Below are 26277 nucleotides of genomic sequence, written 5' to 3' on the forward strand. Positions count from 1 at the left end.
ACCAAAAATAATTGCATATTTTGCATTGTTTTGCTAGCAGTGGCTTACAATATTCTCTACTCCAACTGTTCGAACGGAACTGCTCACAGAAAACACACAAAATATGTGTCATTGTGTAAGAATTAAATGGGGAGATTCACATCATGACATGCTTCTGTGCAAGCAGACATGTAACGGGGACGGGTACCTTGACGGGAGGTGTGTCGGACTACTGAGTATGTCGGATTAAAAAACGGACTATCGAGGGAGAGCTGTAGATTGAAATAAATTAATAAATAATATAAATATGACATAATTGTTATCAATTACAGATAATACATAATTTACTGTAAAATTAAAGCAAGTTCTATTATCAAATAAGGACACTTTATTTGTTTCATTTCTCTTTTTATCAGAGAATAAAAATTTAGAGAATAGTTAATATTTCAACTGTATCATTTTGTTAACAATAAACATTTTGAATATCAGAAATCTTACAAAGTTAAGAATTCTAATGCTAAATAAAATTTAAAAAATGATTAAATTTGTCTTTTTCATATTATTACATTTAAGTAATAATACACAAATAACAAATTATAAGTTTTTCAATTTCAAATTTTAATAGTACTAGTGATTATAAAGAAACGAAATAATATAATAATAAAAAATCAATCAGTTTATTTTATATATAAATATAATTATTATTTATGTTAAATATTAAAAATTTTTCATATTATGCTAAATCCAATACTTATAATTCAGTTCAATTTATAACTTGGATATCTGTTTATAAATAATTATCATCATATAAGAAATCTGATTTTTAATGTTGATTATAAANGCAATTTTTTCAAAATTTGGTTCCCACGTTGTTAAATAGAGATTATAATTGTGTACTGACCTTGAAAGTAATGGCTGTGAGTTTATAACATGCAGAACAATACATGAATCTTTCAATTTTTGTAACAAATGTAACGTCTAAATTTGCTAAATATCAAGTAATGCGCGCATGCAGTGACATGTATTTCATGGTGGGAATACGATCCAGGCCTTGTTATTCCTAATACCAGTAGTCCAGTAAAAACACGAAAAGCCCCAATCTTATCGAGCAATAATTATAGAATATTTAGCATAAAGGGGATGAAGACTCGGGACTACTTATTGGTATTGCGCGAGTACGAAGAAGAGTAGAGAAAAGGTAATTAAGGGAAGAGGCGAAGGGAAAAAGTGAAGTGAGATAGGAAAGGAAATGAAAAGTATAATTATAGAACAGAAAAAATATTTTTTTTTTTATCCTAAAATTAACGCTCGGTTAAACCGTAATTTTACTACACTACAGGTTCACTCAGCACTAACGGCACAAATAGACAGGCAAATCAAATGGGCAAACAAGTTGTTTAGACTGTTAAAAGGGTAATTGGTGTTCACACTGGGATATTTTAAAGCAAGTTTTTGTTGTTTCTTGTGTTAATAATTTACAGCAAATTGATTAACATACGCCATTTTATAATGAAAGTTAGATGTACCCCTTCGATTTACGCTCGTACCCCTAGGGGTACATGTACCCCCGGTTGAGAACCATTGCACTAAACGAAACTGCATTAAATGAGGTCACTTTAACACAGAGTAAATTGGGAAAGAGAAACATGCGAAACCAAAAAGCATAATAATATATGTTAAATAACACAAACATATGCACACAGAAATGTAAAGTTCATTTTTTGTGACTAAGGTCCTGGCTCTTCTGAAATTCTTGTTTTTTTGTGATAAAGTCGTAAAGTTTCATTTGTTGCTTTTTTTCTTTCCTTAAGCAAATGTCAGTAGTAAGAAATTGTATCCAAAACAACTCATCTTGCTTTGGCACTCTTTTCAAAATCTGGATCATACGCTACAGTTTGATCAATGATTTCAGTTATTGTTATCAAATTTTTACTAAGGAAATCTGTAGAGAAATTCTTTGGGTTCTTCATTTTCAGAATCTCTATTTTTCAGTTCTACATGAATTCCTTGTTCTGCCAGTTCTTGAAGATTGTCGTTGGTAAGGCTCTCACCAGAAACCTGCAGTAATTCTTCAATATCCTGCTCATCTACATCTAGTCCTGCTGTACTGATTAGGTTGACAATTTGGTCAACCTAACAATACAGCGATAGGCTCTTCTTGTTGAGAATTCTTAGATACCTTTAGCCATAACTTCTTCCACACTTTGTTCACTTATCAGTTAATTCTTGCCATTAAAATCTATATTGCCTATGCTATCCCTGATGTTATGTTTTTCCCAAAATTGCACAAACAAACANTAAATAAAACTTTTACTACCATTTCATAAGCACACTGAGTTATATAATACAATTTTATTTATTTAAAAACAAATGCATGATATTCATTTAAACAATAAAACCTCATGGATTACTTCTAATTTTATTGGTAACAACATTAATTAATATTAATTTCAAATTATAATATCAGAATGAATTTTGCAAGTTCAGTTAAGGAAACAAGTGATAACTAACAAGATGCATGTTTGCATTTCCTGTAACAAAAATTAAAATTAATAATAATAAAAACCAAAAGTTTTCATTTAGCCATATTTTTTGCACCAGGAAATGTTAATATTAGGGGTAATTGATTGTTTATTTTAAAAATTTTGTTAATTAATAAACCATCACACAATAATTGACAATAACTTTTCAAATTATCATCATAATTTTTAAACAATACTCTTAAATGAAATTTTTAATAGAAACAATTTGGTTCTACCAAACTGATTTAAAAATGTTCTTTTCTGAAAATTCAATTTTTACATATAAATTAAAAATCTTCTATAACATACTTGATTAAGTACATTTTCTTTTTAAATAGAAATTCAATATAATAAAATTGAATTTTACTAATTATTTTGTAATTCTACATATAAGATCTTGTAAAAATTTTTAATAATTACACATTATTCTTCTAAAAATAATTTAAATCAATTAATTGAATACATACCTAATTTTCTTTTTTGTCTGCCTCAAATTTCTCTTTGCATCTGTGTCACTATCAGAATCTTCATCCATAGATGATGAAATTTTTCTCTTTTTTCTATTTGATCGATTATTTTGAAATGACCTAGATAACCTGTTTAAGTTTTTACTTGTTCTTAAATTTTTTAATGACGAGCCAACAGGTCTACGGGAAGTTGTGCGATTTGGAATTATAGACCTGGACCGAGTTAACGGTTCACTGTTATCATCATCACTATCAGAATCAGTGTCTTCACTGCCTTGCCAGTCAGCAGAACTTTAAATTAAAAAAAAAATGCTTTATTAACATACTAACAATATAATTATTCCATTTATATTTGTATAATATGGCGGGAAATTAGATTAAAGAAAAAACTCTAGAATATCACATAAATGTTCAGAATCAAAAAGACTTACTGATTAACTAGAATTTCAGAATAAATAAATTATTTTGCGTAAGACTATTTCCTTAGTTTTGAAAATTTACATGGTAACAGTTATGAGTGTTTTTCGAAATTTTGACCTAATTCACCAACTTTAATTTATTCGAGCGTTAATATTGAAATATAAAGAGCCGAACTGTTTTGTACTCCGAGTAAATAAGCGAATTTTGATAAGTTTTAAATAATTTAATAGGCGAGAGAGGGGTACACTAAGTACAATTTTTTTCAATGCTTTTTAATAAATTGCATGATATGGAAACTCTTATAAGCCTATAACATATCGCAAAGAAAATATGTCGTAAATGAGGGGAAAACAGTTTTGTCTGCATATACATAGTGTGTAAAAAAATATTAACGTCAAATGACCCAGTTAATCCCAAGATGGGGGTTAACTGGAACATCCGGTGAAGTTAACTGGATACATATGAAATGCTGTGTTAAGTGACTCCAAAGCGGAAAAATCAAAAGTAAATGCATAACTTTTAGTAAAACGATCACGTTCACCTTGGTAAAGTGGACAAACGTCAAGATTTTTTACATTTTCTATTTTTCATCTGAAAATTGAAGTTTGTTCCTCATAATCAATAGAGTAATCAGATAGAGTAATCAATAGAGTAAATTCATAATCAATCATAATCATGCTGAAGGTGCAGCAAGCCTCACGAGGGTTTGATTCCTCTTCAATCATTGTCAAATGATTGAAGAGGAATCAAAACCCTCGTGAGGCTTGCTGCACCTTCAGCATAATTATGATTATCATATCGATGAGATTCAAAGAGACTCATCTTTATAGGGGATATGTTTCATTCATTGGCTCTATTTGACTTTCATTTTAGAGCAAGCCTAATGTCNGGATTAGTGTAGAATCGATTAATTTTATGGAAGAAAACCTTTCAATCAGCCATAGTCCGTAAACTTGACACGTGTCAGGCTGTGATTGGAACGACTTGTAAGAAATCGGATTCCTAATAAATTGGAACGTATCTATATCTTATAGGGGGGTCGACTGTACTTTTCATTTATAACATTTAGAATAATAACTATAAATAATTGAACAGTGCAATTATTATAGTATTCTATTATTATTATAACTCTTCAATACAAAATATCTCCATAATAAGTTTCAAAAAAGTTATTTATTAGTGTTGCAACGATTAGTATATTCGGCCTCAGGCCGAATACTGAACATTCGGCCAGGAGCGTGGCCGAATAGCCAAATATTCGGCCAAACTATTTGGCTTGATTTACGCACATATGAAAATTGGCACGCAAACCACATTATGGCAAGGACCCCGCTCTCTATTGGCCCGCTGTCACTATGCTTCGCCAATCGCGTTAATTCTTGACAGTTGTAGTGGGCAGACAAGAGTGTCATGGCAGTATGTGATAAATGATAATATCAAATGTGGATAACAACGAAATTACCTACACGTGTAAGGTAATAACAGAAAAAAAAACAGAGAAGGACTGCGAAGTGAAAATAAATATGAAATTGAGTTGATAACATAATCAAACAAGTCAAGGCAGCTTATTGGCACGAAATTCTCGGCCTTCAATGCTAAATAACTGTTCTCATAGATTTCGGAAAGCTAAATGCTTGTAATGAAAGTCATTTAGCGTGCACGGGCAAAAGCCTGGGGCCGTTTGAGCTACCAAGCTGTCTGGAATCTGTGAAATCATAACTGTGACTTATACCGACGTCCTATCTGTCTCTTTTCTCCGTTACACAGTGGGGCCAAATTCCAAAAAGCTGGTCAAAAGTCAAAAGCGTTATCAATTTGGCTGAAGGTCAGTATTCGAGGGTTTTCGGGATTACTGATTACGAATCCGAAGTCAAAATTTGAAATAAAAACAAAATGAAAAATTTAACACAAACCACTTTTATAGAAAAAGTACAAAATAAATCATATATTGTTTAATACGATAAAACATACAATCGGTTGATTAAAACTTCATGCATCATCATCCAAAGAATAATTTGATTCACAATCAGATGATTCAACTTTGAAATCGCTGAAGCTTCCNAAAAATGTATTTATCCCACCAATTTTGTATGCTATTATGGTTTCTAAAAATTAATTTATTATAATTAATTTCACATGCAACCATTCTGACTAAAACATGACCACTTATCATAAATGAAAACAAAATTTTGAGCCATAGTAGTAATAAATCAAAAACAACGGCTTTAGAAAACTAAACATACTTATTTTGAAACTTTTTAATACATTCTTTTTTTCTAAAATTCTGAAATTTTTTTTACTTTTTAAAATAGTCAATTTTATTCTTTTCTACATTAGTTTACATACAGTATAAGCTGAATATAACCAAAGTGAAGCCAAAAACGTTTCAAATGAAGTATTTTGGTTTCAAAAACACTTACTACAACACCTTTTCTTGCAGTCGACGTTTATTAGAAAACTTTCAAACGTTTTCAGTCTTATTAAAAGACCTTTCTCAAGAAAATAAGATTAAATAAATAACAAACATTGTAAATCGAANCGATAAAACATACAATCGGTTGATTAAAACTTCATGCATCATCATCCAAAGAATAATTTGATTCACAATCAGATGATTCAACTTTGAAATCACTGAAGCTTCCTGTACTTGTATACGTGGCACAACTAACAATAAAACTGCTTCTGGAAGCAACGACTGAGTTTTTTCGAGATAATTCGCACAAACTCGAAATAAACGGATCGAATATTAATAATAGGCGTAAAATAATGTCTTCCACTGTTTTCACTCGGGAGCTTTTCTTTCAAAATCTTCTCAAAACTTTTTAATGTATTTATTAGTAGACTCTTGAGCGTCTTCAGACATCTGCCCTATCGGNTTCGGTCTTATTAAAAGACCTTTCTCAAGAAAATAAGATTAAATAAATAACAAAGTGTTGTAGTAAGTGTTTTTTGATATTAAAATATGCAGTCTAGAACGATGTGTATTTTGGTTTCCTAAAGCAAACAGATGTACAATGGATGATGACAACATTCATATAGAAACCAAATCCAAATTATTATAACTAAATGATAAATTATCATCATCATTTAGTATAATAATAACAACATTGTTAAGCAATATATTCAATAAAACTTATGTGGCAGTTATGTTTAGTGAATATACAAGTAAAAAAGAAAGGAGGGAGAATTGTTAAGCAAAGTTAGAAAAATGCTGCATTCATTGAAATTACAAAAGAGATATTTCCAATTAAATATAGTCAAGCTGACTACTCTGATCATTTGTGTCCTGACCATAATGAATCTTCAGTTAAATTACAATAACAATAACAAAATGTTAAATTACAATAAATTTCTTTAAATCTTTCATTTGTTAATGTAAATAAAAAATAACATTTTTATCACTAATTATCTTTCAAACTTGACAAACTATTAATGTATTTATAATTACAATTTACAAATATTGGTATAATCTGTTACTATCAATGGTATTAATAATTTTTTATATAGTTTATATTTAAACAAGAACTAACTCTTTTCTTTTTCCTCTTTTCTGGGCTTCTCTCTGACTGTCACTGGCATCGGAATCCTATATAAAAATATAATTTTTGTATTATTACATAAAACATAACATATACAAATTGTAATAAAATGAATTTCATACAATTTTAAAACCAAATATAGCTGCTTTTAAGCACAATAAAATGTAAAATAAAATAAATGAAAATTCTGAAATAAAATCTATTTAAAATATAAAACATAAAATAAAAAATTAGTTTTAACAGAATTCAATATTGAAACACTAAATAAATAATTATAATTTGAGTATCTTTGTAAAATAATCATCATATCACATTTTTATCATAAAATTACATAATATAATATATCAATTTTTTTATTCTTAATGACAATAAACTTTTGTCAGTTGGAAATTGATCTATTTTGATTTTCAGTTAATTAAAATTAAGTAGATTGTACCTATATTCCCCACAGACATTAACATTGCAATTATACTGCAAAATTTAAAGACCTTTATAGATAATTTAAACAAAAATAAATTGCATTGTGCATCGCAAATCATGTTTTACATATATATGAAAAAAATGATTTAACCAAATGATCTGTCACATCTGATTGTATATCTTCCTCTAACTTGTAATGGAATCTTTCAGAATAATAAATGTCATTGTTTCAAAGCTGTAATATCATTTTAAAATGCTTTCATTCTGTTTTAATAAATTTTGTAAAATAGATATCAATTTCAAACTTTACAATGTTTTTAAGTTTAATTTTTATGATTCAATTAACAGGAAATGTTATTCTTACAAAAAGCCCTTTTGCTTCTTATATTTTATTATTATTTTATTTTATATTTCTGATTATTTAAACATTGGCTAATTGAAATTTTTTCCCAGGTGTCTAAAAATTCAATTAACAAGAGTTTACCAAATTTATTTTGTAAAGATAGAATTTAAAAAAGTTTTTGATTTCCTTTCAAAAGTAGTATTAACATTAAAAGCTTTAAGAGTAAAACTCAAAATATTTATAATAATGGAATAAAATATATGAGCTCAGTCTTGTTAACATAAAGAAATAATATTTATAAAACAAATTCCAAAGAATAATTTCTGTATCTTCAACCAATTTTACTAAAACAGAAAAGTACAGAATAGTATAAAAGAATCTATCTATTTTAAAATATTTTGTTTTGAGAAACTCTTTCTTTATCAGAAATAAAGCACAGTACAGTAGAGCATCGATTATCCGACCCCCAATTAACCGTCACATCAGTTAACCAACCGTTCTAGTTGGCAAATTTCAAATGTCCACTAGTGATGTGGCACTACAATATTTGGCTATGTCTTGGCTACTTTAATACTATTTTTGTTAAATTTTTGCATGTTTTAGCTGGCAACATGGCTCGACCATTGAAGGGTGGCCAGTATTTAAACGAGACTTAATTTTCTAATTATGAGTGGTTGTTTGTTTTGTGAGCAATAAAATAATTTAAAAATAATTTTTAACGATGCAATAGCGACGATTATTATTTTAAAAAAAATTTTGTTATGCTTAATATCGATGAAAATTCAACGCGAAGTAGGTTAATAGCGATATACTAATATACTAATTACATGGGATATACTAATATACTATACTAATAATGTATTTTTTTCATTTTTTTCGGTTATCCGACCAATCCAAGTCCCCAATTAAGTCGGATAATCGATGCTCTACTGTATTGAGAAATTTGTTGTGACTCATTACACATTTCAGCATCATTCTGTGATGGTTAAAATTTTTTCAACAACAATTACCAGTTCTATAGATTAAAAAGACTATGACAGAAATTTTGAACATTGTTAATTCCAAAAACTATCTAGTCATGATTTGCTAATCAGCAACGAAAAAATTTAAGTCATATTGGTATATTCAAATAAATTACTTCACAGTAATAATGAGAAAAAAATAGTACTATTAATGAAAGCTGAAATATTGACATTACGATATTCATTTCACTTAAGAGTTTTCATTAATCACAGTTTGTCTTTTTATTCTATTTTTCAAAAGTTATAAACGGGGGGTTTTCAATTTTCCAATTACATCATTCCATTTCCACATAAGCAAACTCAAACATTTTGAAATAATAATGCCTTTGAAATTTCAATGTTTATTTTTGTTCTAAAATTTTCACTTAACTCCATTTTAGAGCTTGTCATTTAAAAATTTATTTGTTTAGTACTTTCAAACATTTCAATTCATTTCTCAAAGTAATTTTTCCTTTTTTGAGTATTTTAAATTTAATTCTATATTTTTATGTTTATCTCATGCATTAGTTCAGGGGTCGGCAGTTTGTCAAGTGAGAAGAACCAAATTGTCATGGAAACAGGATAACAAAAGTACCAGAGAGCTTCATATATGTAATGTACATATGTATAGGATATGGATTTTTAGGGAAAAAAGTTCAAGATGTTTTATTTAAAAATTTAATTCGAATGGTGCCCATGTATCACTTTTGATAGCTTTACTATATCTGGCAAATAGCTACTTATTTTTAATTGAATACATGATTGTAAATTTTCAATTGAATTTTTAATTGAATACACGATTGTTCGGTGGCTCTATCTCATAAACTCATAAGTTATAAGGCTGCTTCAGATGAGGTGAAATGGGAGTTTATGTCCAAAGAGCCGCAAACGTCTATGCAAAGAGCCACTCCTGCCAAACCCTGCATTAGTTCATCTGCTTTTTTTCTCCACCTTCATATTCCAAATAATATGCAACACATTAGAGTTTAAATAAATTAATTTAAACTATTTAACTATTAAATAATTCATTTATTTAATATTTAAATACTTCTTGAAATTTGTATATTTTTTCAGGTTTTGCATTATATTTATATTCTAACAAAAACAGTCTGAAGATATAGGAACATATTAAATAAATTTAAATTAAATTTTAAATAATTACATTATTTAAAAACAATTTTAGAGTTTACTGTTAAATATTTTCATGAATGCTATCTCATCAATTATCACAATTATATGATTGTAATATTTTTCATACAGTCAAGTTCACAAATATTTCTGAGTACAATACTTATCTTCAAGAAAACTTATTACTAATAAAGAAATAAAATCATATAAATTATAATGATAATTCCAAAAAACAAATAATGTCACTAACTAAAGTAATAAATATAAATAAAAGATTCTCAGTATTATATAAAATGCTACTTCTAGATATAAAGTACACGCTATGTTTCTGTTATGAAAATAATAATTATTTCATAGCAGTGTTATACAAGTACCACAGAAGAAAATATGTAAGTGTCTGATAATACAGTAAACTAAGATAAATTTATATATTAATCAATCAATTAATATAATTGTAATCATTAAATTAGATGCATGGTGACTTAATCATCTACCTTTATTTCAAATTACATAACATCTATACATTTAATTAGTCAGGTTATAACTTGATAATGAATACCATCATCATTTGATCACTAAAGTATTCAAAATTAACAAAGTCAATAATTTTTTTGTCTTGTCAAGAGCAAATCACTTTCATTTTTCATATCAATTCCATTAAGCAATTGCATCAAAACCATAATTTATCTATAATATATATATACATAAATTATGACTTTAATATAATTTTACAATCTTTCGGTTAGCCTATTATATAAATATATAATAGGGGCTATAAATTTTAGGCTATATATATATATATATATATAGCCAAAAATTTATTTTATCTTAAATCATACAAAAAGTTAAATTATCTTTTCCATAACGAAAAGATTGTAAAATTATATTAAACATAATAAATATATTTTATATAATTTCATCTGTTCCAAAAAGAATCAAAATATAACTATTTTTGATTTTTAGTTTTTATAAGAGTGACATAATAGATTCAAGAACTAGCAATAAATTATAATCAAAATATAATCAATATAGAGAGTCTGGAATGAGACTTGCACATTTTAAATAGCTGTCAAAATTCAGTGCATAAAGATAAATGCACTTAATGCAAATCAGGAGAAAGAGTAACTGTGCAAGTTTTCCACAGAATTAATTGAAGCATGCAGAATAATTTGACATTTTGACAGTTATGGCATTGCAGCATGACTGTCAAAATGGCATCAGCTCAAAAATAAGCACAAACTGTTATCTTCCAGTTAAATGATGCTCCTCCATATTGGAGTTGTCATATGAGGGATTAACTGACACAGAGCTTCTTGATTGTTGGATCAAGTGTGGCAGCCTCATTCTATGGTTCCAGTGATCCCAACATTACATCTCTATACTTTGTCCTCTGGGAAAATTTAAAGAGCAGAATTTATGTGGATATCAAAATCAATGACATCAAAGAACTTTGTGTATGAATAGAGGACACTGTTGCTTCTGTTATGCCATAGATGTTGCATAATACATGGTAAGAAATTGAATATCATTTACACATTCTCCATGCAACAGGAGGGAGCACATGTAGAGATTTCATAATTTTGTGTAAAAAAGAAATAAAGGTAGAACTGTTCTGATCTTTGCAATAAGACTTGGAGTTTGTCTTCAAATTTCACACCATACTTTTATTGTAGTTCTTACCTAATTTACTTATAACCTTTCAAAATGTATCAGTCTCAATCAAGACACCTGTAATTTAAATATCAGTAAGCTTGAAATAAAGGTATAGAAAATATTTAAATCATCAAGAAATAGCTTGATAATTTAAATAATTAATTACTCTATAATTATGTTTGCTATGAATAAAATTTGAGCCCTTCTTTGAACTGATATTTCATAAAAATAATTTTTTCCCTTTAAAAATATAAACAATAAAAAATTCAATGTTTCATCTACTATTCAGAAGTATAAATCTTGTCAAAATGAACTAGTTTATTTCAGAATATTTCTACCTTGTTACAAGAATAGAATCCCATTATCAAAAAATCCATAATAAATACTATTTTAATTCTTTAGGGATCTTCTAAACTATAAACACAAACTAAAATGTCTGCAAAATTTATAAGTATTATCTTAATATAAACTATATATCTAAATTTTTCAGTTATATAAGATCTTCATTTTCATTACATTTAGCCAATTTTTGTTATATAAGCAAAGAAAAAATGTAATAATTGCATATTTAAATATAAAAACAAAACTGACAAAGTTTTTTGTTACTAAAATCAATTAAACGTAACTATGAAATCAAACATTAACAAAGGTGTAAAATTTTTTTTAAATATAGGGCAAATTTTCAGTAGAATTTGCTATGACTGATTGCCAAGACATCAGACTGCATAATTATAATAACATATTATAATGCTGCATTGATCAACAGGGAGAGAATTGCTTAGCTGCATAATAGTGAATCTCTTTTCAATTTGATATGTCATTTTACAATCAACAAATTCAAGAAAAAACTTGTATACAATATACAAAAACTGTCATTTATACAGATTCATAAATTGACATCAAAGGATGAATGGCAAACAAGCAAAGAAATAATTTGAAATACTGTTTTTGCCATTGAGACATTCAAAAAATTCCAACAACATATGGACATCACACTATCCAAGAACATCTAAACTGAAATATAAGTCAACATTCTTAAATATTTGAAACAAACTTTAAATTTATACATTACACAATCAACAACCTAATTTAATTACAAAGCTATTGCTTTCACACCATTTATTTATATAAATTTTGAAATATTGTTTTAAATTATTACTAAAACCCCATTTCAAAACCACAGAGAAATATAAAAATAAGTAATTGAAAATGGAACATGAAAAGAATATTTACAAATATATAAAAAGAAAAAAAAACAAGAAAAGAAGAAACACAAATATATCAAAAATGTCAAAATTATTTATTCGTAAATATACATTTTAAAAGCATCATAAAATTTACACATTAGAAAAATTAAGTTATCTAGACTGAAAAAACTGATAGTCAATTCCACTACTGAGGTAAATATAAAAAAATCAGTGAAGAATTAAACAGATTGAAACAGTTAAGATCTCCCAACTTCAGACTTAGAAGCAATTTTCCTAATTTAGTAAGAAAAGCAGCTTAGAAGTGAAATATAAATCAATTACAACATCTATCATTAATAAAAATAACTAAGGAAATAGTTTAAATATAAATAGGAAAAATATTTCTATTTAAAACACATTCTATTTTAGAATTCTACAATTAATACAGTAACCCTTCATTATATCATTAATTTAGATATATCACACTTATTTTTTATTTTTCAATATAAAAGCACTTTATGTAAATAATTTTTAAAAAATTGACTGTCTAATGGCAAACAAACATTAATAATTTTTAAACAATTAATAATTTTTAAACTGCCATTATATGAAATACCCACAGAAAAGCAAGCCAGCATGAAGATTGAAAACAGACAAAACAGATGGATAGATACATTGGTTATATCACACCATCTGATTGATATATTGCTTATATCATTTGTCTCCCAATATGCATGACATAATGAAGGGCTGCTGTAATTCCACATTATTCTTCACAATATTACTCTGAATATAATAAAAACACACAAACTCTTATGTTTATTTCTTATTTATGCATATTATATTAATTTCAGAAAATGTTTGGAAATGTCTAATTTCAAATATTATTTCTTTAAAATTAAATTATAAATTAGATATTAAACAACAACATAAAAGTTAAATTAAGCTATTATTAAACTACATTCCATAGAGATTTAATAAGTTTATTAAAAAAAAGTCTATCCAGCATCTGCATATGTTCTCTTGGAGTCATTACTCAATGCAATAAATTATTTTTGGTATATGAAATTTAATTCAAAAATTCTATTTTATTAAATCTGTTTATTTTAATTATTATTATAAATTAATTATTAGTTTATTAGTTTTGTATTGATGTTTAAATTTTTTACATATACAGTGGGGGATTGGTTAATAAACAAATCAGATAACGAACACTTTTGCAAAAGATTTTTAGGTTCGGACAATGAACACCTCATAGAACAAACATAAGAAGCAGCAACATAAAATAATGAATACCGATTGGTCTTGTTTTGTCTACAGGCAACAATTCGAAACTTTTCAGAGAGTGGGAGACATCAACATTGACACTCAACCCGGTATATATTGATTGGATGGTATTCCTCCAAACTGAAATTCTCCCTTGTAATTCCAGCCCTTTATTTTTCTGACAGAAACAATTCTTTTATAGTATTTGCAAGACTGTCGGGCAGACACTCGTTAAGTTTTGTGTCGGTTTTTATTTTCAAAAGGTGAGAGTATAATATCACAGATAGAGAGTGGGCAGATGTCTGTTGTTGCTGGGCAGTATGGCTTGAACAGGTCTACAGTAGGCCACAGTTCAATCTTATCTAAGAAAGCTACTGTATTATCAAAAAGACTCAAGCAGCTTAAGGAGTAACAAAAATCACATCTGAGAAATAAAAAACATTGAAGAGCTCATAATGGAACCTGAAACTGACCTGATGACAGAAGAACGCCAAGAATTCTTGAATGAAGAACAGCAAGAAACTCGGCGAGATATGTTTTCTTCTGAAAAAGAGAATTAATGTCGATATCTGCTATTAAATATTTTTTTGAAGAAGTGGGATGATGTCAGAACGATGGTCTGTACCATCTGTAATTGCTGTGATGGGGTTGAGCACTATATATACATATGTCCAATGACTGAGGATGCTAGGCATGAGCTTGCCCTTGCTCTTAGCCACAGGAGTATTAATTGGCCTTGTGCACTTCATGTCCTTCTTAAGGATAGTGACACCTACAAAGCATTAAAAAATTGATTCATAAGTATCACATACGCTCTCTCATTCATTAAGTTGGTCAAGTCTGTCATCGTGCACTATCTTCATTTGCTCCCTGCACATTATTGTACATATCATTATTCGTTCTGCTGCAACATATATCTGTGTAATGTTTATTATTACTATTAGTATTGTCTGTTTTATACTACTGTACATGTTATTCTACTCTCAAGTTTTGTATCATATCGGTTGATTTGTATTGGTCATCTCACCATCTATTCATACTTCTTCTCTATTGTCATACTGTTTGTACGTTATCTCTCTGTTATTATGTATGTATTTACCTGTGCTTTGATATATCTCTGTATTTAACCAATTATGCTATGACGGTATCAAGAGTAAATAAAGTTAAAGATGGTCTTAGAATGGCATTCAAACCAGGTTGAGGTTAATAGGCCTAGGGATCTCTATAATTACAATGCTATTAATTACTTCTGAAAAATCATGAAGAAGACATAAAGAATCTGTCCAATGTCGATTGCTTTTAACCCCCACAAACGAAAAAAACATGACTAATAAAAATGCAACACCATGTATATATGTATTTTTATTATTACATATGAATAAACGTAGTAAGAAAGTATACATTTTTTATTTTTTGGGGGTCTCCAGAACGAATTAATCAAATTCCCATAAAAACCTATGGTAAATCGGTAATTGGTTAACGAATAATTCAGATAGCAAACAAAGTATTGGAACGGATTATGTTCATTAACCGATCATCCACTGTATATTCTTTGCCTCAAGATGATATTAATTTAATGTTGAAATGTACAGTACTTGCTTAGCTGTTGCTTATGTGAGGGTCAGAAATTTCGAGTTATAAACTTTAAATTTTTTTAATAAAATTTTAATTAAACTTGGGATACAACTCTATGAAGACGGAACAAGTTTTAAGGAAAATTAAAAGAGATAAGGGAAACATAAATCCTGGTTAAACCTCGATTCCCACGAGTTGGGTTCCTTGTTGAGCTGAGTACATCTCTGTGTCACGATTGTGTCGCCCATCATCTTATTGGTCCAAGGAGATCGTCATCCCTGATGAAATCAGGGAAAGGCCCGAACAGAGGACTTCGTATAAAAAGAACAGCACGATGAGTAAGATTGTGGAAGTTATTTTTCGATTGTGTGTGTGTGCTGCGCTGAGTTCGTCTTCGAGAGACTGTTCCTGCCGAAACCCAACACCCTCCTCAACGATTGAACTGGACAATATCAATTCACCTATTTAACTCCAAACTGTGGGACTTTATTTGCTGTTAACGGATCAACAGTAATATAAGGTATTTATCCTGCCCGCGCACTATTGTACGCTCTCTCTCTCTCTGTCTCTCTCTCTCCACATTAACTAATCTCGAACTTGATTTAACTAGCGATTCATGTAACTTATATTTAGCCAATATTAACTTGTAACCTAAATTTTGGATGTATAACTAACTTAGATTTCTGGATATGAGTCCAATTTTGCTTGCCATGTCCAATCACCAGGAACACCTATTTCCATTGCAGAGACAATTCTTTAGAGGCTATGCCTCTGCACAAATATGCAAAGCAGTTTAAAATGTGCAAAACTTTTTATTAAATTATAATTCTGCCAGCCCTTTTCTACAAAGAAATAATGTTTTTGTTCATAGTTTAAAACTGTGAACATGGATAATAAAATAAAATTTTTAATATTTAAATTTAAAATTTTATTTTATTCTCAGTAATCCTAATTTTTCTTTAAAATGTCTAGTTTATTTAGATTTCTCACTAATGAGCATATGCTGCAATTTTCTTTTTTTATGATTTATTCAATAAATATTTGTAATATTTAAAATATAAATTTGATTCATCATAAATATATTTTTTCCTTTATAATTCAATACGTTTTGAAGATAGATTTTTTGAATTCATCTAATGTTATATTTTTTAAAAATTCTACTTTTCTACTTTTATTTAATTTTATAACAATTTATAAAAAACATGAAACCATCTGTTAGAAGCATAGAAATTTGTTATAAAATACCAGACTACTTTTGAACTCCTATATTCATAGGCATCCTCACAAGGGGAGGACAAGTGTCCTGTGCCAGAGAATGGAAACACTTACCTCTCCTGGGATCAAGTAAAATATTTCAAACATTATAAATGTAAAAGTGATGAAGAAATGTAACCCATGACCATGGGATGCATTGATGCAATACTATATTCAATAATCTACTTATGAAAAACATCCAAAAAATTAAATAATTATAAAACTTTATTGATATAATTATTTGCCTCCAAGCTTCAACCCCCTGGAAAATTTTCTGCCGACACCCATGCCTAAACTTATCAAGTTCCAAAGTGAAAAACTTATAACACCTGGGGAAAAACTACAATTCATGTTACTCACTACGAAATTACTATTTATTCATTTTTATTTAAAGTATTAGTAGTAATTTTGTTTTTCTTACAGGATATATTGTGATTTATACGTTCTTCAAAGTGTAATTTAAAAACAGAATCTTACTTGCAAGGGCGGACTGGCCATGTGGAAAATGTGGAAAATTCCACATGGGCCGTATACAATTTGGGCCGTTTTTTCTAAATATGTACATAATGTACCGTTTGGTTAAGTTTAATTTTAAAAAATTCATACTTTTTTTTCTTTTGTTAAGTAAGGTGTATAATATAGATATATGTGTAGGCCTGTATCATTTTACCCGGCCCTACCCGTATCCGAAGTTAAATTAGTTCGGCCGATCTGAGCCAAACATTACATTAGCCCAAACAGAAAGCATCCTAGGAGAAAAATAATCAAAACTACCTTCTAAACAGAGAAAATTGGTCATTTGTTTACATTGCTAGAAACTATTCACNTTTTAATAATCTATCAACAGTTTCTATTTAACATGTTCTATCAATCAATTTTAATATTTAAATATCAACATATTTGATAATTAAAATTTTCCAAAAAATTCCTATATATATTTATACACTATATAAGACAATGAGATATTTAAAATGAGACCAAATTGTCTAAATCAAATGATCAAACATATATATCCAGAGGTGGTATTTGAAATATTTTATAACTGGTATGCTCAGCGGTGGGATGTTTTCAAAATTTTTTTTGTAAAATTGCATTATACACATTTATTTACTTATAATTATTAGCATATCATGCAGGAATTATATTGTTAAAAATTTACTCTTAACAATTTCCAAATCAAAGTTTGGTTTTGACAAGTTGTAATGGGGACTTTTTCTTTCACTTGGTTTATAACTTGCCAGATGATGTCCTTGTCTCAAGCAGGATTTAACATCAGAATTGTATGTAACTTTTTCATTAAACTAATTGTCATTTAATCACTTATTATCTCTATTAGTAGAGTATTTCTTTTAATATTAATAATGTTATTCATTTATCCTCATTCAGCTTTGGCACAATTAACAGCAATAGCATTCAAAATTCTTTTAGCTCTTGAATACTTCCAACTTCCTTAAAAACACTATTTAATTCTCTCCAATATTTATTTGACGTATGATGATAAAGTTTATAGAGAAAATGTTTAAAAAGGTTTACTTTCTTTTTTTAAAATTATTTTTACACTGTAGACATTAAGATGCCCCATTCATCAAGCCCATTGATTCAGCCTGACCTACAATCGGGTGGGTGTTCAGGTAGCGAAAGAATGCCTGATATATCCAGGACAGACTGCCTATGAAAAATTTCCTGGAATTTTTTTTGACCTGTCTGGATTTGTTCCCAGGTACCACTTTGGGTACCTGGGAACAAATCCAGACAGGTCAAAAAATTACCTTACTACCTTGGCCATAAATCAAGTTACATTCTGCATGAACAAAATCTTAACTTATGTTCTAGTTATTCTTGGTTAACTGACAAAAAATCTTACCCCAGTTAACTTTCTTTTCATAAATATTGTATAATTTTCAAAACATGTTATTACTTTATGTATAATTAAAGCATACTTCAGTGTTTATTTAATTCAATTAAGCCTGTTAGTTGAGACACTATATCTGCCTTTTATGGAAACTAATAGAATGTTTGTAAATAAATTTATGAATATGCTTCTGTTTTCTTTATTTATTTAACTAATGGTCATGGCCCCCACATGATAGTGACTGACCGGACTCCAGTCTGGGGGCCCGGTATGAAGATAGCCAGCTTGTATTTTTTGCCTTGCTTGGATTTTCTTGTGGAATATTAAGTTCAATTTAATTAGAGTATTTAATTCTTGACTTAGTTTAATTAATATTCTAAGCTACTATTATTAGCTTAATATAACAATCATAAAAGTATAAAAATTACTTTTCTGAGTCACGAGGAAAAACTTTTTATCAGAATTTTCCATTACAATTGTGGCAATTGACAGCCAAACAATATCTTCCATGATTTTTTGTCATTTTGATAATTTGCCGCCCCCCAATTGTCAAACGATCCTGGTCTGGGGACCATGCTAATGGTATTATGATAAAATTAAATAATGTCTTTAATGACTAGTATGGTTATACTGGCTAAATATCACTATTGAATATATCTCATTAGAATCATTATCCATCTGAATAATAATACAAAAGCAAACAACAGGAATATATTCAATCAACATTTTCAGAGAAATTTTATTATAAGATATAATTAAAAATAATGTTTTAAAATACAAAAAGAGTCAGTCACAAAGACTTTTTATCTATAATTTCACAGTCAACAGTTGTTTCTACTGTAAAAATGACAATATATTAAGATATGAATATATCTCAGTTTAATAAAGTATGTTATTACTGCAATACAACACACATTTATGAATTAGTTGTATAAAACTGTAAAATTATAAATTATAATGGCAAACTATTTCATATTCTATATATTGATTGTATTTGAAGGTCTAGTAATTTATCTCTGTAACCAACTAAAAGGTCTTGGAACTAACTGATCAACAACTAAAACATATAAGGCCTGTTCATGATAGTATCTTTCATAATCATATCTGACAAAATCTATTATTATAAACATATCAAAATTTGTAAATCAATGAGAAGTACATTTATATAGAGAATTATTAACATTTAAAAATAAAAATATTTTTTAACATATTGTGTTTGTTTTTAAAGGTCCCAATTTTTCTTGAACATCCCATGTATATTAGAGTAAAAATAAGTAAACTGTAAAATATCTAAACTTAATTATTCTATTCACTTAAATTAATAATTTCATTTAACCATTATACATAATATTTAGTGTTACATGAAATTATATAATAGTAAATTCAATAAAATTTTTGTTAAAAACTAAATTTTTTTACATATGTTAGAAGTTGATTTATAATAAGTTAATAACTGTAGAGTATTATTTCTAACAATAACATATAAAGAATGATTTTATTAGATTATAATAAAACTTATTTATTTATTTATTTCTGTTTAAAAACTATAAAGAATAGTAGTTAAATATAAAATCACAAAAAAATGCTTCATTGAAAATGAAGTTTTTAATTTCTAAATATTTTCACATTAGTAGATGGTTAATTTTTTTGGTTTCAAACAAAAATTCAGTTTATTAATAAATGAAGCTGGGCATTCACATGCAATGATTATTGGTGCCAATAGATTGGTTTCAGTTTGTGTAGAAACATGCAAATTTAGGTAATACCACTTGGCTGATGTCAATAATCATTGTGCCATTAAACTGACATGCTCCTGACACCAATAATGATTGTATGTAAAAACCTATCATTAGTTCTAAAAGGACTTATCCTGAATAAGTCTATCAACTCTATTAATTAATTTTCTATGTATACACAAAAGTGCTGAAATATTTTCAAAGAGATAGAAAAAAATATTAATTAGATTAATGTTTTCAGGGTAGAATTCCAAAAATATTAATATAATAAATAATTTTTATGATTTTTTTGAAAATATTTTCAGTGTTTTTGTATGTAAATATAAACCATCAATAACAATTGAAAATATTAAGATTCTATAACATATTTTTACTTGGTATCATTAATCAATATTTTTAATTATATCTTCAGTCACTCACAGGCTATACTTAAATGGCTAAAAGAATAATATAATATATTTGTGGAATAATAGAATATATTTAAACTTTAAAATAAAAATAATGAATGAATCAAAATAAGTATCTATATAAAATTTTTCAATATGCATACATTATTATTGAGAACATATCACATTATTTTAGTTGTAAATATTCAAGACAGTTTCAGATTTAACTTATTTACATTCTTCAAAAAATGACTGGTTTATTTTAGTTTATAAATCACAAAATTCTCATATTTAGCATTTCATAGTGCAAATTTTATTTTCACTATGAAATGCTATATTTTCATTTCATTCCAAAAGTTTAAAATTTAATATTCTTAATTTAAAAATAACTTTTGTTTGTATCTATTAAAAACAAACAGTATAAATAACCTAAAAAATTTTAAATTTAAATCCTTTTTATTCCTAACAAATGTATTTTGATGTTATTTTTACTATTTAGTATTTAAATGAAAAACTTAAAAACTTCATTATAATTATAACTATTATCAAATCATTTCATTATTCTAAATAATTAAAAAAATAATAATTTCATTTAAAATATTTAATTGTGAATTTTTTTAATATTTAAAGTTCTTATTAGTTATGTAACATGTTACTAACCTACACATCATTTGTTCAATTACAAAATACTGTATATAATCCTTTAAAAAAGTTTGTCTTTGCTTATGCATAATTATTCTTAATTATCAAAATAAAACAATTGCATACATGCCATCACTATCAAATTTTAATTACTTTTCAACCCACTAGAATATACAGTACCTTTATATCTGTATTTGATATCCTATGTCAGAATGCAGAAAACTGAAACTAAGCAAAATATGACATAACTGACAATTTCTATTTCTGATTTCTGCTTAAGATTTTATGCCTGTGGAATCACCACTTTACAAACTTCTATTGACAAACAGTATAATTTCAATTTCTCTTGTATAAAACACAATATTTATTGTATTTTGAAAATCAGAACAAACTAAAATGTCACTATTTATAAAAGTTTACTTTGTTCAATAACTATAAAATGACTGTTTCTATGAATGTGCAATAATTATCATTACATTTCCTGTCAGAAAAATAAATAGCTAACCATTACTTATCCTATTTTTATATAATATAAATACACAAAATAAGGGGAAAAAATTTAAATATTTAAAAAATAAGTAAAATAATTAANTATTTATTTAATGAAAAATACTTTTAAAAAATTCTACATCATAAGAATTCAATGTGAGGTATGTGCTTGCAAAGAATCTGTATTGGAAATCGCACGCCTCAAGTCATTATTTGTCTGTATTAGTACTTATTACAGACAATTGCTTTTGTAAAAAATAAAGTTCTATCTTTAGAAATAATATAATTTCATTTCACTATTTTACTGGTACCTGATACTTGTTGAAGAACAAAGATATTTTTTATTGTCAAATAAATTTCTTTGAATTTGGCAACCCTGAAATATTTTCTTGCAACCCATAGTTTGTGCATCACTGTTCTAGATTAACAATCTTCTTTCAACATATCAAAATGCCATAACCTAGTTTATATTACTTTCTTCATTTAGACATTTAAGCATCATGTTTTAATTTCTATTGTTTATTTAATTTTACAAAACACTTCTATACACCTTTAAACTAACATAAATGTTTTAACTCATTAAGACCCAAGTTAATTAATTAATAAACATTTTTGACCTTTTAAAAAGATGAAAATGTTACTTTATAAAAACTTTATGAAGGTTTAAAGACTTATAGAAGTGTTTTGTCATTGAGATACAGTTTATACTGAAATAAATAGAAAAGGATGCAATACAGACCAAATTTTTATTTAGCTTTATATTTGGCATTCAATATACTGTGATAATTTTGATTTTTTAAGGAGATACTCATTGTTAAAGTTTTAAAATATTGCAAAATATTTTAATGTAATTTCTGAAATTTAAAAATTAATTACTGTATATTTAAATGTTTTAATGTGCTTTAAAATTTATTTCTAATATGATCTAAAGCCACTTCATGTAATATAGGTAAAAGTACTTATTGAGTTTTTTTTATTTCTTTAAATAATTTTAGCAAATTACCATTAATAAATATGTTATCATAATACTGACTGACTTCAGTAAAAAATTTGCTTTATTTATTATTAATTACTTGTAAATTATTATTACTCATCCACAGTTATTTACTTTTCACAAATAAATTCATAAAATAAAATTTGTAAATTAAGTTTAAACAGAATATTTTGGCATTAAAAAAAACCACAAAATAGCAATATTTGAAAACATTTTTTAAAACTAATATTAAATTAATTATTTAATTCACATAAAAAATATTATCATCATCCTAAAAGCAGAAATTCTTAAACATGCAAACTATAAATATTCAAAATTACTTATTTATATAAAAACTAAATTTATATAGATACATAAAGAAAGAATGATAATTCAGTAGTCATTTATGACCCTAGAGCTTACCTCACCAACAGTGGTATACCTCTCTGGCTCTTTGCGTGATCTAGAAGACCTTCGCACACCATAGACATCAGGAAATTCTTCCCACATCTGGCCAAAATATGCCAGAACAGGAAAGAGAAAAGAAAAAACTTAAATGCTATAATTCCCATACATAATCCCCATATACTAATTAATTGGATAACAGACGTTAATAAAAATTTTATATTTTATACAAAGACATTCAAGAAATTGGGATTCTTAATTTAATAAGCTCTTTATAAGACCATCATTGTTTGATTTAATTATAAATCTAAACTGGCAGATTTTCAAAATATATTTAAATTAATTTTTAATTAATTAAATTATAGAATTCTAGAGGTAGATGGTTATGCCATCTTAACTTACTGTTCCACCATTATTTTACTCTTCTGACAAATGTTTTTACCTTACTTCACAAGTATGTCTCAGGTCTGTCTTTAGTTTAAAGTTCAAAATCCCAAATTATAGTGTTAACCATTATATGCTTGTTGTTCAATTTTATTTTAAATTTATAAAAACAATAAACACAGAATAATTAACATTCTAATTTGATACTGAATTTTCAACTAAAGACAGACCTGAGGCAGGCTTGTGAAGTGAGTCAAAAATGTTTGTCAGAAGTGTAGAAAGTGTTGAAACAATCAGTTAAGGTATTGTTATTACTGTGTTGAAATTTGTTTCAGTATGGACATTTTAATCTTGTGTTAAGACTAATGATTAGAAATCAAATATCAGATTAATCTTTAGTTTCTGTAATTAATGAAATTCTGTTTTAGTTGAGAGCTAAATTAAAATCCAGCAAGTCCTGAATACTTTTGAACTTTCCTCAATAATGAGTTAGAAAGCTGAAAAGTATTTAAGAATCATTAGATTTTAATTTAGCTCTGCAATAAAGCAGAATTTCATCAAAACTAGAAATTAGTTTTAAATGTAATTAAATAATTTATAAAGATCTGAAAGAAAAGATTAATTCAGAGTGAGATTCAAATCCACAACTTATGTAGATATGTTATCTCACAGTTATGTCATGCACATCTCTGGCCAAGATTTGCTTCCAGATATATTTTAAGTATAATTATTTTACTATATAGTTTAATTGCAGTTTAATCATATATCTTTATGCTGAATTCTACAATTTGATTAAGAATTAAAATAAACATATCTTGAAAAACTGACAGTTTAGTTTTACTACTAATTAATCCAATATTCAATTCATGTTTACACATTGATTTGTTATTTATGACAAATCCTTGTTATCTTCAACAAACAGTAAGTCATGAATTAATTTTTTAATAATCTATCAACAGTTTCTATTTAACATGTTCTATCAATCAATTTTAATATTTAAATATCAACATATTTGATAATTAAAATTTTCCAAAAAATTCCTATATATATTTATACACTATATAAGACAATGAGATATTTAAAATGAGACCAAATTGTCTAAATCAAATGATCAAACATATATATCCAGAGGTAGTATTTGAAATATTTTATAACTGGTATGCTCAGCGGTGGGATGTTTTCAAAATTTTTTTTGTAAAATTGCATTATACACATTTATTTACTTATAATTATTAGCATATCATGCAGGAATTATATTGTTAAAAATTTACTCTTAACAATTTCCAAATCAAAGTTTGGTTTTGACAAGTTGTAATGGGGACTTTTTCTTTCACTTGGTTTATAACTTGCCAGATGATGTCCTTGTCTCAAGCAGGATTTAACATCAGAATTGTATGTAACTTTTTCATTAAACTAATTGTCATTTAATCACTTATTATCTCTATTAGTAGAGTATTTCTTTTAATATTAATAATGTTATTCATTTATCCTCATTCAGCTTTGGCACAATTAACAGCAATAGCATTCAAAATTCTTTTAGCTCTTGAATACTTCCAACTTCCTTAAAAACACTATTTAATTCTCTCCAATATTTATTTGACGTATGATGATAAAGTTTATAGAGAAAATGTTTAAAAAGGTTTACTTTCTTTTTTTAAAATTATTTTTACACTGTAGACATTAAGATGCCCCATTCATCAAGCCCATTGATTCAGCCTGACCTACAATCGGGTGGGTGTTCAGGTAGCGAAAGAATGCCTGATATATCCAGGACAGACTGCCTATGAAAAATTTCCTGGAATTTTTTTTGACCTGTCTGGATTTGTTCCCAGGTACCACTTTGGGTACCTGGGAACAAATCCAGACAGGTCAAAAAATTACCTTACTACCTTGGCCATAAATCAAGTTACATTCTGCATGAACAAAATCTTAACTTATGTTCTAGTTATTCTTGGTTAACTGACAAAAAATCTTACCCCAGTTAACTTTCTTTTCATAAATATTGTATAATTTTCAAAACATGTTATTACTTTATGTATAATTAAAGCATACTTCAGTGTTTATTTAATTCAATTAAGCCTGTTAGTTGAGACACTATATCTGCCTTTTATGGAAACTAATAGAATGTTTGTAAATAAATTTATGAATATGCTTCTGTTTTCTTTATTTATTTAACTAATGGTCATGGCCCCCACATGATAGTGACTGACCGGACTCCAGTCTGGGGGCCCGGTATGAAGATAGCCAGCTTGTATTTTTTGCCTTGCTTGGATTTTCTTGTGGAATATTAAGTTCAATTTAATTAGAGTATTTAATTCTTGACTTAGTTTAATTAATATTCTAAGCTACTATTATTAGCTTAATATAACAATCATAAAAGTATAAAAATTACTTTTCTGAGTCACGAGGAAAAACTTTTTATCAGAATTTTCCATTACAATTGTGGCAATTGACAGCCAAACAATATCTTCCATGATTTTTTGTCATTTTGATAATTTGCCGCCCCCCAATTGTCAAACGATCCTGGTCTGGGGACCATGCTAATGGTATTATGATAAAATTAAATAATGTCTTTAATGACTAGTATGGTTATACTGGCTAAATATCACTATTGAATATATCTCATTAGAATCATTATCCATCTGAATAATAATAC

The 26277-nt window shown here is 27.3% G+C and overlaps 1 protein-coding gene across 1 annotated transcript in view; it reads right to left on the reverse strand.

The window, feature by feature from the left end:
• Positions 1-2952: 2952 nt before the first annotated feature.
• LOC111621834 (clumping factor A-like) overlaps positions 2953-26277 on the reverse strand; it is a 76168-nt gene continuing 52843 nt past the window's right edge. The window contains exons 4-6 of the mRNA XM_023364098.1: positions 23256-23342; positions 6919-6974; positions 2953-3259 (exon numbers count right to left, since the gene is read on the reverse strand). Coding sequence (XP_023219866.1) covers positions 2953-3259; positions 6919-6974; positions 23256-23342 — 450 coding nt within the window. The remainder of the gene's footprint in view (positions 3260-6918; positions 6975-23255; positions 23343-26277) is intronic.

The sequence above is a fragment of the Centruroides sculpturatus genome, unplaced genomic scaffold, assembly GCF_000671375.1.
Source record: "Centruroides sculpturatus isolate CEXI.00-Female unplaced genomic scaffold, Cexi_2.0 scaffold169, whole genome shotgun sequence".
NCBI lineage: Eukaryota > Metazoa > Arthropoda > Arachnida > Scorpiones > Buthidae > Centruroides > Centruroides sculpturatus.